The following is an 18736-nucleotide window of genomic DNA, read 5'->3' on the forward strand; positions in this document are numbered from 1 at the left end:
TCAAAAGCACATAATGTAACCTGAACTAAACTGTAATTGGAAAATATTTGACATAATACATTGAAATGCAGTAATATATATTTATATATATAAAACATTAAATTTTAAAGATAAGTCAATTTGAGCCCCACAGGGATCCTTATATACAATTTATTGGCCCCCATTTCTATTTTAGTTTGATGCATCTGCTCTATGGGGTGTGTTTCTAAAGATCCCTCTAAAACTGTACATTATAGAGCAGTTGTCTGTCTGCCTTGAAGGAGGAAGTTTCTTCATCATGACTTCCCTACACCAATTAGTTTAGCCAGATAAGATATGGAGAGTTTTAGATGGTGATACCTTTTCTGAAACTACTTACATTTATTAGGAAATGGTTCTGTTCCTTAATGTACCTAATATTGTACCCTAGAGGTGTATTTCAAAACTTTTGCTATCATGTAACATTCTAAACAGATTGTGATGGGTCATGAAATCAGAAATTATAGGTCCTCGCCCTTTGTGTCTTTTTTCTGCCTCCAGAGTGGGCAAGATGAATCTAAAACAGAGAGCCTTTCATCCTTCTTGTTCTGTGTTACATTGCCTGGGCTGTTGGGAAACTTCTGTATTTGAAAATCATTACATTTCATGGTGCAAAAATGTGTTTTTGAATGGCTTTGAAAAAAGTAAGAAAGTCATTTATTTCAAGTTAATAAAATGCTTATTTGCTCCTTATTTTGAAGAAAGACTGCCACCCACATGGTTGAATTTTCACTTTTCTCTCTGGACCCTATGCAAAACTATGCTCTAAGTTTTATTTGCGCTATTCCACAATTATTTAGGTTTTTTTTTTTTTCCCCATCCTAGGAATTGTTGAAAAAATGTCACCAGTGTGTTGAGACAATTGTGAAAGCTAAAGACCAGCAAGCTGCTGAAGCAAATAAGAATGCAAGTATCCTGCTGAAGGAGCTCGATCTAGAAAAGGTAAACAGGGAAATAGTGATACTATTTGGGATAACAAAATAATGCTACAGTCTTCTAATAAAATGCTTTAAAGGAATTTATTGCTGTATTACCAACCATATCGTTTTAGGAAATATTTTGACATGTAGTACTTAGCAAACAATTTAAGAATAAAGCAAAAGGATTCACCTTTTAGAACAAGCAACATATTTGCCAAGTGGTACTTCTAGATCCATAGTTTTAATAATTAGTCTAGGTAGTAATTTAGTGAAAATTTAATAACTTGAAAACAGATTGCTGTAAGGGCTAAATTATAAAGTGATCTCTTAAATAATTTCTTTGTTTAAGGGTATTAAATTCATATTAAAAGGATCAGCTGGTTTGCCTTATAACTCAGGTTTATGACACATCAATTCTGTATATTACCATTTTTATTTTTTTTGAAGGCAATTGGGGTTAAGTGACTTGCCCAAGGTCACACGTCTAGTAAGTGTGTCAAGTGTCTGAGGCTGGATTTGAACTCAGGTCCTCCTGACTCCAGGGCTGGTGCTCTATTCACTATGCCACCTAGCCACCCCTTTATTTTTATTTTTAACAAAGCATTGAAATCCCTTTAAGTATACCCACATTCTTTTTTTTTTTCCTAAAGCAATTGGGGTTAAGTAACTTGCTCAAGGTTACATGGCCAGTTATTTTGTGTGGGTGCTAAGTATCTGAGGCCAGAACCGATCCTGGGACTCCCGACTCCAGGGCTGGTGCTCTTACTCACTGCGCCACCTGGCCACTCCAGTATACCCCCATTCTAATCTAGCTCATGCTTCTTGTAGGTAAATAAGAATTTCAAAGACTGTTGACATGGTTGTATTTAATATTATCAATAAATCAGAATCTTTTTTTTCTTTTTTCTTTTCTTTTTTCTCCTTTTTGGAGGGGGAAGGCAGGGCAGTTGGGGTTAAGTGACTTGTCCAAGGTCACACAGCTAGTAAGTGTTAAGTGTCTGAGATGGAATTTGAATTCAGGTCCTCCTGACTCCAGGGCTCATGCTGTATTTACTGTATCACCTAGCTGCCCCATAAATCAGAATTTTAATGGGTGATAGACTATAATTGATGAACTTGTTATAATTTATAAAGAAATATTTCCATACTTGATCCATTTAGTTTGTTTTGTATGGTATACAGTCTTGTGTACTCATTTTTTTTGTTCTCCAGCTTTCTTAGAAGTTTTTATTGAATATTGCTTCTCTTACCTAGAAAATGTGTGTTTATCAAACACAACTTTTGTATATGTACAGTGGGTTCTATTTCTGAGTTCTGCTCTATTAATTTATTTTGATACTCTTTTGCTGGTATATGACAATTTGTTAAAGTTATTGCTTTATATAGTACATTTTGAGATATAGTAGTGCTTATGTCCTGTAACTTTCTTTTTATTTTTTTATATTCTTACCCATCATTTTTCTATATAAATGTTTATGACTACTTTAAATTAGTATTAATGTTGATTTATATTTTGTTAAATGTTTGTTGGAGGGATGGCTAGGTGGCACAGTGAATAGAGCACCAGCCCTGGAGTCAGGAGAACCTGAGTTCAAATCAAGCCTCAGACACTTAACACTTACTAGCCATGTGACCTTGGGCAAGTCACTTAACCCCAATTGCCCTGCCCTCCAAAAAGAAAAAGGTAAAAAAAATTTAATAGTAAATAAATGTTTGTTGGTTAAAGTGCCAGTATTTCCCAAACTACATTTGCTTGATATAAGTATATGAGTGGACTTGTATCCCTCTTTTTTTTTGCTTTTTGGAGGGCAGTTGGGTGTTAAGTGACTTGCCCAAGGTTACATGGCTAGTTTTTGTGTTAAGTATCTGAAGCCGGATTTGTTCAGGTCCTCCTGACTCCAGGGCTGGTTTTCTATTCACTGCGCCGTCTAGCTGCCCCTGTATCCCTCTATTTGTTGGCTTCATCCTTGATTTCAGTCAAAATCATTTTGAGGTTGTTTTTATTTAGGGGTATGTCTATTATATGTCTTGATAGTGTTAGATATTTTATTTAATTTGTTATTATAGAGGTTCTTTCTCTTTCCATCAGTTTTTTTTATTCTTATTGGTAGTATATAGGAACACAGATTATATTTGTAAGTTTATCTTGTATCCTGATACTTTACTAAGGTAATTTGTTACCTCCATCTTTTTGGTTACTTTCTTAGATTTTTTTTTGGCATATAATTATGTCATCTTCAAATAAAGAAATTTTGATTTCTTTATTACAGATGCTTATTCCTTCCTTCACTTTCTTTTTCATGATTTAACTGCAATTTGCTAAGATTCCTAAAACTGATAGACATGGCAAGAGTGAATATCCTTGTTTAACAAAAACTTTTCGATGAGCATGCTTTTAATGTGTCTCCATTATATATAACAAATATGTGAGAGATAATATATGTAATGTATTTTTATAAATCATCAGCATTATATAAATGTTGTCATTATTATCATTATGAGGAGGAGGAGGAGGAAGATGACAATGACTTTAAATATATGCTCCTTGTGAGCAGGGACTTATATGGTTTTTGTCTCTATCTCCAGTGCCTAGTAAACAATACATGCTTAATAAATGCTTGTTGAAATGAACTTTTTTTTAAGTGGTAGGGGTATGGGAATGGAATTTTGTATTATAATAGTCAGACTTTTTAAGCATGCTTTTTAATTTTGCTGGTCTTTTTCCCCCCCGCCCTTTTTTATTCTTATTATAAGGGAGGAGAATGAGAGTGATTTACTGGGAAATGTAAGTGAAGTAAAAAAAAAAACATGACTATTTGTTTTTTAAAAAGCAGTAGTTAACATTTATGTATAATGCTTTATGGTTTGCAAAGCACCTTACATATATAATTTGATCTTGAGTTAGAGGCCATTATTTTGCCCATTTTAAAGACAAGTTAAATGAGACTAGCAGAGACTAAGTGTGAAATGAATAATAGACGTCTGAAAACAGGATCTAACCTTTGGTCTTTTTTGACCCCCTAAGTCCACCATTCTATTCACTTTGCCACTTAGCTGCCTATAAAAGGGGGGGAAAGAAAAACATTTATCTTTATCTTTGGGGAAAAGACACTTCTATAGTTAAAAAAATAAGTATGAATGAGGGCTATATTTTCTTGAAGACTTTTTCAGAAGAACTGATCATTTAGGCTTTATGTTTTTATCTTTTCTCTTTTTGATAAACGCAATTTTTTTTTACTGGTATTAAAACATTTTAATTTCTTACTTTGCTGTCTGAAGTAGAATTCAGGGGAAATTCCACTATAATCCTTCTAATGATTCTAGAAGAAACAAGTTGATGATGACCTATCCTTTCTCAAGCTGTTTCCTGAGATGGAACACAGCAGCTTAATGTTTCAGAGTTGCTTTTATATTAATTTTGGTGGAAATTGTATTTTTATAATGTGGAAATTATATTTTTACAGTATCAGTGTAATCCATAAACTGAAATATTGTCAGGATTGTGGATTGTTTTTTAAAAATTGGTACACGTTTTCAGTATTACCTCTTCTTGTTAGCATTTTTACAGTGCATTTTTTTTAGTGTTCATGGGGCCCCCATCCTAAAGAAATGAACAAATGCTTTCATAATAGTTGTAAAAATTATATCTTTTTTAAAATCCCATGTACAGTACTATAATGAGCATCTTTTATATACTTTTAAAATAATATTTACCAAGTCACTGGTAACATTACATGATTGCTTTCTTTACAGTCAAGAGAGGAGAGCAGAAAACAGGCTCTTGCAGCTAAGAGAGAAAAAAGAAAGGAAAAAAGAAAAAAGAAGAAAGAGGAACAAAAAAGAAAGCAGGAAGAAGATGAAGAAAACAAACCTAAGGAAAATTTAGAGTTACCGGAAGATGATGATGAAGAGGAGAATGATGATGAAGGTAAGTGATAGTACATCTTTTTTAAAGTGATTAAAATTCTCTTTTGTCTATCTTTATCGTTTTTATATTTTTTTCTAATAGCTCACCATGATGTATAACTAATTCTTAATTTTACAGATACTTTTTATAATGACTTTTTTTATTTAAAAAAATTATTTTTTCTCCCTCTCATCTCCCACCCACTGAAAAAAAGGAAAGAAAAACAAAACTCTTATAACAAATATACATAGTCAAGTAAAATAAATTTCCATATTCATGATGTCCAGAAAATATATATCTCATCCTACACTCTTCTGTCTATCACCTCTGTTATGTGATGGGCAGTAAACTTGATCATCAGTCCTCTAAAATTTTGGTTATTCATTGCTCTCTTCAGACCTCTTAAATCTTTCAGAGTTATTTGTGTTTATGTTGTAACTGTAGTAATTTCATAAATTGTTCTCCTGGTGAAGTGAATATTTTAAATACCTTGTAACATTTTTAGTTAATATAGAAACTAGAAAATCAGGGAAAGAAACAAGAATGGGAAAATAGGCAAAAGTAGTTTGAAAAAGTACAGTAAACCCCTTTGCAAAAAGTTATGTGCTGTGCTTTATAATTGTAATTATCAAGCCTATCCTCCTAGATGAAATGCAAAAATATATGTCTTCCTTCACTGGAAAAGAAGAGGTAAGATAACTACCAGTATAGAACAGTACCCATGCTGTCAAACTCAGTTTGAAGTATTGCTTCATTTTGCTGAATTTTCTTTTTCTTTATCTTTTTTCCTTCTCATTCCTTGTCTTTATTACAAGGGATGGCTCATTCTGTAAGGAGAGGGGTCTATATTAGAAAATAAAGATTATTTTTTAAAATATTAAAAATGAAAAGTTATGTTCTCAAACAAAATTTTTTTTTAAAAAGAATCAGCCACTTCCCCTCCTCACGTTCTTCTCAATAACCCAACTCAGAAGCTAAGAGGCATTGCACATATAGAGAAGCAGGACAACTATTCAGAGGCATTCGTTAAGAGGTTTTCAGAGCCCAAAATAGAGTGTGCAGTTTCACTTAATTCAAAGTTGCTAGCCCTGGGGCAGAACAGAACCCAGTGGTTGGGTCTTTGGAGGCCATAACGTTAGGGTATAGCTCTTTAACAGTATTTTTATATTAGCAAAATGGCTGTACTGTGCTCTGTTTGGATAGTAGTTCTAAAATACTACTACTTTTCCAGGTGTGTTTTTAATTCTGAATTCAAACAGTTGTTACCTAAGAGCATATTGGTAAATATGACTAGGAAATTTTAATAAGCTCTGTTTTTCATATCAAATTAGGTTTAGAGTGTGCCTAGTACATTAGTTCTAATAGTAACAAGGATTTCCTTATATAGTGGAAATTTATGAAAATAAAACTATTAACAATGTCTTGATTTTCAGACTTATTTGCCATTGACTGTATGCTGTTTTGAAACTCATGTTTTGAGCGTAATATTTATTTATTCATCTTTATTTAGCAGAGCAAGAAGTTCCCATAGAGCCTCCTAGTGCAACCACTACCACTACAATTGGGATCTCTGCCACATCTACTACATTCACCAATGTGTTTGGGAAAAAGAGGGCTAATGTGGTAACAACCCCCAGCACCAATCGAAAAAATAAGAAAAACAAAACAAAAGAGACACCTCCAACTGTGCATTTAATTTTGCCAGATCAGCATATATCTCTTGCACAACAAAAGGCAGATAAAAATAAAATAAATGGAGAACCAAGAGGTGGTGGTGCAGGTGGAAATAGTGATTCTGATAACCTGGATAGCACAGATTGTAACAGTGAGAGTAGCAGTGGTGGTAAAAGCCAAGAGTTAAACTTCACAATGGATGTAAATTCATCTGGTGATAGAAAATATACATCACTGTTAATTCATTCCCATGAAGAAAAGACCAGCACTACTACTTCCAAAATTCAAACAAGGTGAGTTTTTTTATTCCTAATTTCTTCAGTCTTTAGCTTGATTTTCCTTTCCACCTTGATGCTTTGTTGAATACCAACAATCAATTTTTTTTTAATTTATTTACTATTAGTTTACAACATTCAGTTATACAAGTTTTCGAGTTCCAAATTTTCTCCCTCTCTCCCCCTCCATGGAGGCATGCAAACCAATACAGATGCTACATATACCTTCACATTAAATATTAGTCAAGTTGTAAAGAAGAATTATAACTAATGGAATGAATAACAACAAGGAAAAAGAAACAAAATGAAAAAGAGAGAAAGCAAGTAGTTTGCCTCAGTCTGCATTCAGACACCGTAATTCTTTCTCTAGATGTGGATAACCTTTTCCATCATGAGTCCTTTGGAGTTGTCTTATAATCTTGCATTGCTGAGGGGAGCCCAGTCTATCAAAGTCAGTCTTCATAGATACGATGTGTCTATAATTGTGTACAATGTTTTCCTGGTTCTGCTCCCCTAACTCAGCATCAGTTTATATAAGTCTCTCCAAGATATTATGAAGTCCATCTGCTCCTCACTTCTTATAGCACAATAGTATTCCATTACATTCATATACCACAACTTGTTTAGCCATTCCCCAATTGATGGGCATTCCCTTGATTTCCATTTCTTTGCCACCACAAAAAGAGCAGCTGTAAATATTGTTGTACATATGGGTCCTTTTCTCACTTGTATGATCTCTTTCGGATACAGCCCTAAAAGTGGTATTGCTGGGTCAAAAGGTATCCAACGATCAAATTTACCAGATTGTCATCTCTGTTCAAAACATAATCAAAAAACTTGTCTCTGTCCCCCCCTCCCCTCCAGCATATTCCACTCTTGTGATTTAGGGAATAAAACGGTTCCTAACAAATTATTCCTGGTGACTTGAACCAAGAAGAATTTGTGAAAATTCTCTAAAGTCATAATATAAGTACTCTTTAATCTTGCTATAGTTTTCTTTGCCTGTATAGTTGACAAGCAAACCTGTTTTGACACCTACAGTGTACTGCTTTGTATAAAAATACATTGAGTCTCATTTCTAGCTGTTAAATTGGAGTATTTGCACCTCTTTTTCTGCATTAGTAGTTAAACATTTGATGTAGCAAGCTTTAAATCATGTCCATCAATCTTTGTATGATACAGCCTCTCAAATCTGAAGTATTAAGAAGTATATGATACCATAAATATTTGAAAATCAGGAGAACCTTGTTTTAGTTCTACCTCTGCCACTAAATTATGTGACCCTGGATAAGTCACAATCTCTGTGAACTTATTTATTCACATATACACTTGGGGACAGAGGAGAAGACATTTAAATAACTGTTCTTTAAGATCAATTCCAGCTCAGTGATTTTATGACATTTATTGACTGTCTAATCATATATTGCTAATATCCATCTTGATTTAGTCTTCAGAGAGTTTGCTTTATTTTGCTATTATTACAAGGAGTCATTTTATCTTTACAGACTTGAAGGTGAAGTTAATCCTAATTCATTGTCAACAAACTATAAATCAGTGTCATTGCCTGTGAGTTCTCCAAACATAAAGCTAAATCTTACCAGTCCTAAGAGAGGCCAGAAAAGAGAAGAAGGCTGGAAAGAAGTTGTGCGAAGGTAAAGTTTATTTTTATAATTTAACATTCATAAATGTTAAGGACTCTTTAAGATTTACATAATGAATTATTATTTTAAACTGAAATGTTATACTTAATCATGATACATCCTAATTGTGGCAGAATTGAAATATTGCATGTGCTTTTGTTTTATAAACAGTAAAAGTAATAGAAGAGATTTGGGGGAGAGTAGGCCACAGTACCTTATGAATTGTGTTTATTGCTCTCTAAAAAAATATTTTGCAGCCAGGGAAGATACAAAATTTAGCTAAATCTCAGCCTTCGAGGATCTTACTGCCTAGTAGAGGGGAGGGATAAGACATTAAATACAGATGACTCTAACATACAGTATTACATTATGCATGCACTAGAGAGAGAAGTTTTTTTTTTTTTTAACTTTTTGAGGTCTTAAAGGACAGTTGTTCCTAAAGAGAGGGATCAGGGTAGTCTTCTTGGAGAGGTGACATTTGATTTCATCTTGAAAGGAATTGATTAACTAAATATATGGAGGGACAGCATTTCAGACATAGAATCTGAACCATGTTTGCTTTGAGTGTCTGTAAGCAGGAATAATACGAAATAATGCTGGAAAGGTGGAGGAGGTAACAACTGTTTATGAAGAGAGATAGAGGATTATAGCCAGGTCATCTAGAAGGGTTAGGTGATTTCTTAGAATTAAAGAGACTCAAGCATGATTCTAGGCTTTGGGGAAGGAGCCAGTGGTGACAGGGTTGAAGATAGCTGAAAGAAGATGGAATGAAAGCCAGAGCAAAGTCATAGGGCCAGAAAATGAATGCCTTATCAGTGGGATCAAAGGTTCAGCTTTGCTATGTACTGCCTAGGTGTTGGGAATACAAAGACCAAAAAAACCCCAAAATTTGGGATTAGAAAATAGAGAAACAGATGGGAGCCAAGGCCAGCCACATAAAGACCTGGCTGAAACCAAGAGGAATAATATGCGGGTGGCAGATGCTTGGGTTTTGATCATAGACTTAGGAGATGACAGGTGACAGATAGGGGCTGGGAACAGAATTGCAGGTGGATGAAAGACAGATAGGTGGTTGTTGGGTGGGCAGAGTGGAGTAAAGGTCTCCTTTCTCTATGCTAGAGGGCTCAAACCAACACCCCCTCTCCCCATGCACCCCCTTCACACCATGAGAGCAGTGCTATTCTCTCCACATGTCCATTCTTCTGCTTTCATTTAGAGACTCTGTTTTTTAGGGTGGTTGGGTTTTTTTGGTGAAGGTGAGGGATGCCAGGGAATACTAAGCTAAAAGACAGGAGTTGGGGGAAAGAGAAAATACAGTAGTGTACAGTAAAGTCAACAGGTATTTTTTGGAATATGAATTTCTTTGAGAATTCTGTATATAAAGTCAAATTTGTGTAATGGGAATTTAGAGAAAGTAAGAACTGTATATAATGAAAAAAGATAGAAATGAAGGAAGAACAGTACTTCTGAACTCCATACCATGTTAAAAAGTAGTAATCAACACAACCATTTGGCTCTGTTAAAATTTTTTTTTACAAAAGTAGATCTGTGGAACAGACTAGACAAGGAAGAATAGAAATAACTGAACTCAGTGATCAAATGTTATCCGTAAAGCTATAAATACACCTTACCTAGAAAAGAGTTCCATATTTGATAAGAACTTGTTTGGGAAGCTTGGATCAATATCTTGTATTGTATTCCACTATAAATTCAAAGTAGATAGATGATCTGAGTATTAAAGATGATACTATTAAAAGAGAAGCAAATCCTATAACTTTCACAGCTACAGGTAAGGAATATCCAGACAAGGATAGAGGTAATTTCAAAATATAAAATAGAGGATTTCTGCTACATGAAATAGAAAACTATTGCACAAACAAATTAACATATTTAAGATAAAGTATTCCTAGGTTGCCTGGGAAGAAATCTTTTTATCAAATATTTCTGATTAGAGTTTAACCAAGATACAGACAGACAACTCAAAGAAAGAAATAAGACCAAAAACGATTTCCCCAACTGAGAACTCAAAAACTAAGATCTGATAGTTCTCAAAAGAATTACAGACTATTAACAGTTATATGATAGAATACTGTAATAAATCACTAATACTAATCAACAAATTTTTTAACATTTTTATTCTGAACTTAAACACCAAAAAGAGACTTGTATTTCTGTACACATATCAGAACACAAAAAGAATATTCTATGTGAAACTATGAATCGTCTTTTCACACTGCTTGCTGAAGTATATGAATTATATGTGTTGTTTTCCTCCTTCTGAAATTACTTATGTTCTCATCTATGCATTTTTTAAAAAAATATTACAACAGTGGTTTATTGTTTGATTGTTTTTGCTTCATATTGCTAACATCCCTACCTCTTTCCCCTGGAACTAATGGAGAGAAAGGAAGCAGGGGAGGGACCCTTGTAAAAAATAGAATTGTAAAGCAAAATGAATCCTTACAGTGTCCATGTACAAAAAATCAATGTATCTGCACCTTTTGATCACCACCTTTAGGAAGTGAGTAATATTCTTCATCATTTGTTGACAAATATTAACTAAATACTTATATGTGCGTCACACTATACTAGCTGGATGGGATACAGGTTCAAAGAACCAAATAATCTGTACTTGTAATGAATTTACATCCAACAAGGGATATAGTACACATAAAAGTATATATAAGTACATATAAAAATATATACAACATAACTCTAAAGCAGACCCACACAACGTACAACCCTTGGGTATGTTGTACAGACCCGTATTTACATCCTCTACATTTTTGACAGGTCACCCAAAATCCTTTTGCAGGGGACAGATTGTGCAAACCTGCTCAAGAGTTAATAAATGCACACACACAGTTTTGGAGAGAGGACATTTGTCAAGCTTTCAACAAGCATTTATTAAGTGCTTATTTTGTACCAGGCACTGTGCTAAAAGTGCTAGAGATACAAATATAAGCAAAAAGAAAGTCCCTGCCTTCAAAGAGCTTATATAATAATGAGAGAACACAATACACAAAAAGGAACTGAAAATCACAGGGGAGGGAATGTGAGAGGGTTAAAGGTACCTGAGTTGAAAACTGGGTATGGAATTCCAGAAAAACCAAAGGGAGGGGAGGAATGAAGGTTGTCTGTCCCCAAGCCCCTCCCCAAAATGGAAATTCCAGAAAGAACTCACAGTGGAACAAGAGACCAGTAATGGGATTGTGGGGGGAGAGGGGGAAATATTCTGGGGTGAAAAGACAATATCAATGTACGTCTATTCCAGGGAGAGGAAACCCCAGATATCAGGGAGGTTTCAGGATGAGGCCACTGAGAACATACTGTTTAACTTTTGACAGAAACACAGCTTGAAAGAGAGGGATTAGGAGAAATTTCATTCAGGAAATTTAAGGGTGGGGGGGACCTATGAGGTAAAAGTAAGGATGGGAAAAGAGAGAAATAGGGAGGATCCCTCCCTTCCAGGGATGGAGGATAGACAGTCAGTGCAAAAAGCACTGAGAGAGAATATAGAGGGTCTTAAGTGAAAAGCAGAAAGAAGACTTCTGGTTTGCGGAGTGCAGGAGGGAGAGTGATGTACAATGAGACTGAAAGAGTGGTTGGGCCAGAATGTGTAAGACTTAAAAAACTAAAAGAGGGGATTGTGTTTTATTCTGGAGGCAATAGAAAACCACTAGGGTTGCTTGCATAGTAGAGTCACATGGTCAGATCTGAACTTAAGGAATAACACTTTCCCAGCAGTGCAGTGGACAGGCAGGATGAGAGATAAGGCAGAGAGATCCAATTAAGTTGTTGGGATAACCCAGGAAAGAGGCAAGGTGATGAGGGACTGAACTAAGGTAGCTGTGGGAGTGGAGAGGAGGGAAGGAGTACAGTAGATTTTTATGAAGCTAGAAACAGCAAAACTTAAATATTATATAGAGAGTGAAGGAAAGCGAGGAGGTCTGGATAATGCTGATGACAAACCTGAGATATAGGTAGAATGGTGTTACTTTTAACAAAAATAGGGAAGTTTGGAAGAGGGAAGAATTTAGGGGAAGATAAAATGAGTTCACTTTTAAGATATGTTGAACATTGGGGGCGGCTAGGTGGCTTAGTGAATAGAGCACAGGCCCTGGAGTCAGGAGGACCTGAGTTCAAATCCGGCCTCAGACACTTAAACACAAAAACTAGCCATGTGACCTTGGGCAAGTCACTTAACCCCAATTGCCCTCCAAAAGGCAAAAAATAAAAAAGATATGTTGAACATTAGATGTTTTAGGGGCATCCAGTTTGAAATTTCTAGTAAGCATTTGGTATCCAGGACTAAAGTTTGGTAGAGGTAAAGATAACTAGGTAGATCTGGGAGTCATCTTCATAGAAATGATAGCTAACCCCGTGGGGACTGATGAGGTCACTAAGACAGAAAGTATAGAAAGAGAAGAGAAGGTCCAGAACATAACCTTGGGAAACACCCACAGTCCAGGAAGATAATGTAGATGTTGATCCAATAGGGCAAACAGAGAAGGTGCAGTCAGACAAGTAGGAAGGTGGCTAATCAGGCAAGAGTAGTGCCATAAAAACCTAGAAAGGAAAGAGTGTCTTGAAGGAGAAGGGTAGTCATCAGTGTCATGCAACACATGGGTTGGGAAGAGTTCATATTAAGAAAATATGATCAGATTTAGCAATTATGAGAGATTATTAGTATGTTTGAAAAGAGCTGTTTCAGGTGAATTGGTGAGATTGGAAGCCAAATTGCAAAGAGTTAAGGAATGAGAAGAGAGAACATGGAGGTGGCAAGAGGAGACAACTTTTTCAAGGAGTTTGGCTGAGGGAAGAAATACATAGCCTAGTAGGGGGTGGAATTTTTTAAGAATGGAGAAGATTTGGTCATGTTTGAAGAAAATAGCAAAAAATTAAAGATTCAAAAGGGGGGTGAGATGATGGAGGATGCTTTCTGCTGGAGAAAATGAAAAGTGATAAAGTCCAGGGTACGTGTAAAGGAGTTGCTTTGGCTGAAAAGGATAATGTCAGGGGTTTTTGAGGTAGAGAGTAGGAGAAAATAATGACCAAATCAAGTAGCTTCAAAAAGTAAAGAGTCAGAGTCCTCTGGTGAAAGAGAAAGGGGGTGGAGGAAGTATGAAGGACTTAAATAGGCAAGAAAAGTTTTTAAATAGCTTCTTTGAGAAATGAGATAAGGCAGTTAAATTGGGAGGAATAAAAGGACTGCCTTGCTCCAGTATGAGGGCATACACTGTAAGGTGGGTAACATGAATTGTCAGTATACCACGTCAGCACAGTTATGGAACTTCCTCCAGCTTTATTCATCATTGAATGAGAAGAGTGGAGAAGGAGGTGAGTTATGGGATGTTTAGGGCTGAGGTTCAGCAAGTAAAGAGCAGCAATAGGACAGGGCAGAATTGTGGGGCAAGGAATTCAAGCTTCGGAGAACAGTGTACATTTGAAGTGGCTATTCAGTAGAGGTTGGTAAGGGAGGCGGAGAAATTATAGCAGGCATAAACAATCTGGAAAAAGTACTGAGGCATATAGGTGTAAGAGATAAAAACATAAGGAGAAGTAGAATGATAGGAGGTTTTAGTCAGATAGGGGAATGTAGAGTTTTTAATTAGGCAAGTGGAACACTTGTAGGAAATAGCAAGATCTCATATGTAACCATTTCTTGGTGTAGCTGAGGTGGATTGAAGATGAGGCAGCATCTCTGTAGGTATTAAAGTTCTTTTGCATAAGGGCAGGATTTGGGAAAGAAAGGAAGATGGTGAGTGAGTTGCTGAACTCCTTGAGAAAGGAGGTAAAATTACCTGGAAGTTAGTGTACTTAAAGCTACCATAATTTTTATAAGGTGGACATTTTAATTGTGTCCACACCCTTCAGAATAGGAAAGGTTACTTGATAATAAATAAAAATCAGAATAACCTTGAGTTTTCCTTTGCCAGCAAACTGGCAAGGTGATGAGAGGACAGAAATAATCCTTGTTGGAGATGGAGAAACGGTCACCACTAATGCACTGTTGCTGGAACTATGAATTCATAGAACCATCATGGAAAGCAGTTTGAAATTAGGCAAAGAAAGTGAATGAAATGTCCATACTATCTAAGGAGGAGTACATTGACAAAAATAAAGGCTTTGTGTCAAATTATTTATGTCAGCACTTAGAGTTAAATTTTGGTACGTTAATGTAAATGGACCATTTTATTATTTTGCTGTATGAAACAATGAACATGATGAATACAGAGAAACATGAGAAGACTACCATGAATTGATGCAGAGTGAAGTAGCAGAGCCAAGAAAACAACACAGCGGCAGAAACAATGTAAATGAAAAGAGCAACAACCACAAAAGAATCAAAACTGCATGTTGCAAAATTATAAAGAATAATGATAGCTAGCATTTATATATAGCCCTTTAAGGCTTGCAAAGTGCTTTACATATGTTATCTCATTTGCTCCTCATAATCACCCTGTGAGGTAGGTGCTATTATTATCCCCATTTTACAGATGAGGAGAACTGAGGCTGGGAGAGGTTAAGTGACTTGCCAGGGTCACACAACTAGTAAGTGTTTTGATGCCTGATTCCAAGTCCAGCACTGTATCCACTATGCCACCTAGATGCCTCAAGAACAAGCTTGACCCTAAAGAAGAGATATGAGAAGACACTTCCCCCTGCTCCTTTGTAGAGGTCAGAATCCATGGGTGTGCAACATTGCATATGACGTCAGAATTTTTTGATGCGTTGATCAGTTTTGCTGATTTTTTTGTCTTTTTCTTTTGAAAAAAAACTTATTTATCATAAGCGATGACTGGGAGGGAGAGAGAAATGGATGCAATGGTAAATCTGGGTGATATAAAGCCAAAATATGTCAATAAAAATCTGTTTTTTATAAAGTTAGGAAGGGATGCTTCTCTACTCTTTAGGTTTCCAGGGGTAATTAAGTATTCCTATAAAAAGCTGAAGTACATCATTGTAAAAACCATGAAGAAAAAGGATCTGAAGAGGGATGCCTGACTTATGCCATGAAATTAGAGTGTGGAAGAATGTAATGCAGAAGGAAAAGGGGAACTGGACAACCACTGAATATTTACTTCATAGTATTATATGGATTTATAGTCTGAAGGAGGTTAAGTGCCTTGCCTGTGTCACAGAGTTAATAGGTATCTTAGGCAAAATTTCAAATCAAGTCTTGCTGACTACAAACAAGTTCAGTGCTCTAATCCATTGTACCACCTTAATGTCTCTCGTGAAGTTAACCAACAGGAAGGAGCTTCATCCTCTGAGGTTTAAGTAGCTCTTTGTCCTGTAAGGAATAAAGCTGTGGATCCACAGGTGATGTTAATTAAAGGTCATCCAGTAAGGATGATAAGTGGTGATGTTTTGTGACTCCCTATGGAGAAAGTCCTTTGATACCTCTTTGACAACCTGATTAACGAGGGGTCTGCTGTTTTCATCAAGTATGCATCCAAGATTTGACAGAGAATTTTCCAAGGCTTCTCAAACTATATTACTATTCTCTGCCTCTGGTGATTCACTCAAGTACAAATGATATTGCCAGAAGAAATAATTTATAAGAAAATCCTATCAGTTACCTCAGAGACTTCAGAAAAAGAGAAGATTTGCTATGTAAACTAGTTAAATCTGGTCAACAAGTATTTATTAATCACCCAACCCAAAATGCCAGGCACTGTTTAGGTTAAGAAACTGGTATCTGAAAATAAGATTGGATTTCTGAATCTTGGCTTTTAAAAATAGCAACAACAGACTGCTGGCAAGGAATGAAGTACACCTGATAAGGGTTGATCACATATTTTACTGGAGTTTTGCTAACTTAACCTAAAAGTCTTAAACTAAAAAAGAATGAATATGGAAAAAATAATTTTTGTATGCCTACAAAGCTATACCATAGGAAAGCAATATTGGCAGAAGAGCAAGAATTTAGAATTTCATAGGAGACAGACCCAAGAATGGAGCCAGTAATAAAACACAGCCTCAGATAGCTATACTATAAAAATTCTGGGTAGTAAGCAAGGTAAACTACAGGCCCTACCTAATACAAGAAAACAAATTTGGTATCATAGATATAGAAAGGCCCCCTCTGCACTAAAGTATTTGTACTAGCACATTCTACTGTTAACAAAGAACTGGAAACAACGTAGAGGTTTTATATTGGAGGAATGGCTAGACTTTTTGTGGTACAAAAAAAAATGTAATGGTATATTATTATACTATAAGAAAGTAATGACTCTGATAGGTACTAAAAAAGCATGGAAGACTTAGATGAACTGACGTAACATGAAGTAAGCAGAATCAGAAAAAATATATTCTCAGGGTGGCTGGGTGGCGCAGTGAATAGAGCACCGGCCCTGGAGTCAGGAGGACCTGAGTTCAAATCTGGCCTCAGACACTTAACACACACACACACACACACACCAAAAAAACTAGCCATGTGACCTTGGGCAAGTCACTTACTCCTAATTGCCCTCCAAAAAGCAAAAAAAAAGAAAAATATATTCTCAATAACTATAACAACATAAATTAAAAAATAGAAATACATGGGGTCAGCGACCCACAATTTAAGAAATGATGAAGGGGTCTTGAGTGAAAAAAGCTTAAGATGTCCTGGTCTAGACCATCAGTCCAAATCTAATAGCTGAAATTTTAATGTTAATAAATCTAACATCTGAGTTAAAAAAATCCACTTCTTAAGTAAAATATTGGAGAAATTTCTTTGTAGAAGAGTTTGTCTCAAAATAGATCTGGAGGTTTTATGGGACAGCTAGCTCAATATGAGTTAATAGTATGATGTGTGTCAGACAAGCTAATGCACTTTTGGGCTGCATTGAGAAGCATGGTGACCAGAATGAGGGAAGTTATAGTCCTGCCTCACCCTGCCTTAATCAGAATATTTTATTTAAGAGTATAGTGTTCAGGGGCGGCCAGGTAGCACAGTGAGTAAGAGCACAAACTCTCCTGGAGATCCAATCCCGGGCTCAGACACTTAGCACCACACCCAGAAATAACTGGCCATGTAACCTTGAGCAAGTTCTTAACCCTAATTGCTTAGGGGCAGCCAGGTGGCTCAGCGAGTAAGAGCACCGGCTCCAGTGTTGGGATGACCTGGATCAAATCTGGGCTCAGGTACTCAGCACCACACCCAGAAATAACTGGCTGTGTAACCTTGAGCAAGTTACTTAACCCCGATTGCTTAAAAAAAAAAAAAAAAAGAGTATAGTGTTCATTTCACAATACCATGTTTTATGAGGGACATTTATAAGCTAGAGAGCATCCAGAGAATGGTGAATGGACCATTCAAGATCTCACCTGAAGAAGCTGAGTATGTTGGATGTTTAGCCTGGAGAAGAGAAGACTTAGAGGAAGCATCTCCAAGTATTTGATCAGTTATCATGTCACTTGTTCTTGCGCTCGGGGGTAGAACTAGTAGAGTCAAATTTAAGTTTCCTTTGAAGTAAAATTTCTTATCAAAGCTGCCAATGGTTAGCTGGCTTTCATGTCAAGAGGATCTTCAATTACTTATTCTCTTAAGTGCCCCAGGCAACTTTTAAAGACCTTGAAATTTGCAGAAAAGGTGCTTATCTGAATCTCAGCTGTCAAAGGAAATTCCTTACCTGGAAGTCCCTGTATCCAAGAAAATCATGGACATCACCTGCCTAGTTAAACAAAAAAGATAAAATAAAGATCTCCAAAAGTGGAATATTAGTTGCCTCAGGAGGTAGGATGTTCTGTTATCATTGGAGATCTTCAAGCAAAGTTCCTATGACTGCTTTTTTGGAAGAAGTCTCATGATATGGGAGGATTCTTATTCAGATATGTATTCGGGCTGGATGGCCTTAAGGTCCCCTTCCAACTCCTAAAGAGTCATAGATTCTGTGGCTATGATTCCTTTGGGTGTGTTGGAGTCAATCAGATAACAAAATGTTTCATTGTAATCTAAGTCCCTTTTTTAGAAATTCACCTTCATTTTTTGAAAATGATCCCTGTATGACTAGATACAAATCTATTAAAATGAGCTATTGTAAGACCATTAGTGTGTTTAAAATGAAAACAGGATATGTTAAAAATCTGATGGCTTCTAATTGATTTTTAATCTCTGTGGCATAGGTCAAAGAAACTGTCTGTCCCTGCTTCAGTTGTATCTAGGATAATGGGAAGAGGTGGGTGCAACATCACTGCAATACAAGATGTCACTGGTGCACATATTGATGTGGATAAACAGAAAGATAAGAATGGTGAAAGAATGATCACAATAAGGTAATTATGAGAAGACTACTAACTATGGGGGGCTTT

The 18736-nt window shown here is 36.0% G+C and overlaps 1 protein-coding gene across 7 annotated transcripts in view; it reads left to right on the plus strand.

Moving 5' to 3' along the window:
- The window catches only part of ANKHD1 (ankyrin repeat and KH domain containing 1), a 126490-nt gene that overhangs the window by 97381 nt on the left and 10373 nt on the right, over window positions 1-18736 (plus strand). For 5 of the 7 annotated variants that reach the window (XM_069104366.1, XM_069104361.1, XM_069104367.1 and 2 more), the window contains 5 exons: window positions 844-960; window positions 4692-4866; window positions 6356-6812; window positions 8300-8446; window positions 18551-18700. In XM_069104366.1, the coding sequence (XP_068960467.1) occupies window positions 844-960; window positions 4692-4866; window positions 6356-6812; window positions 8300-8446; window positions 18551-18700 (1046 nt within the window). The remainder of the gene's footprint in view (window positions 1-843; window positions 961-4691; window positions 4867-6355; window positions 6813-8299; window positions 8447-18550; window positions 18701-18736) is intronic. The other 2 variants (XM_069104362.1, XM_069104364.1) reach the window with 1 other exon arrangement.

Source organism: Petaurus breviceps, unplaced genomic scaffold (assembly GCF_028583685.1).
Source record: "Petaurus breviceps papuanus isolate PSGF00001 unplaced genomic scaffold, PetGlider_PUasm1.0 685, whole genome shotgun sequence".
NCBI lineage: Eukaryota > Metazoa > Chordata > Mammalia > Diprotodontia > Petauridae > Petaurus > Petaurus breviceps.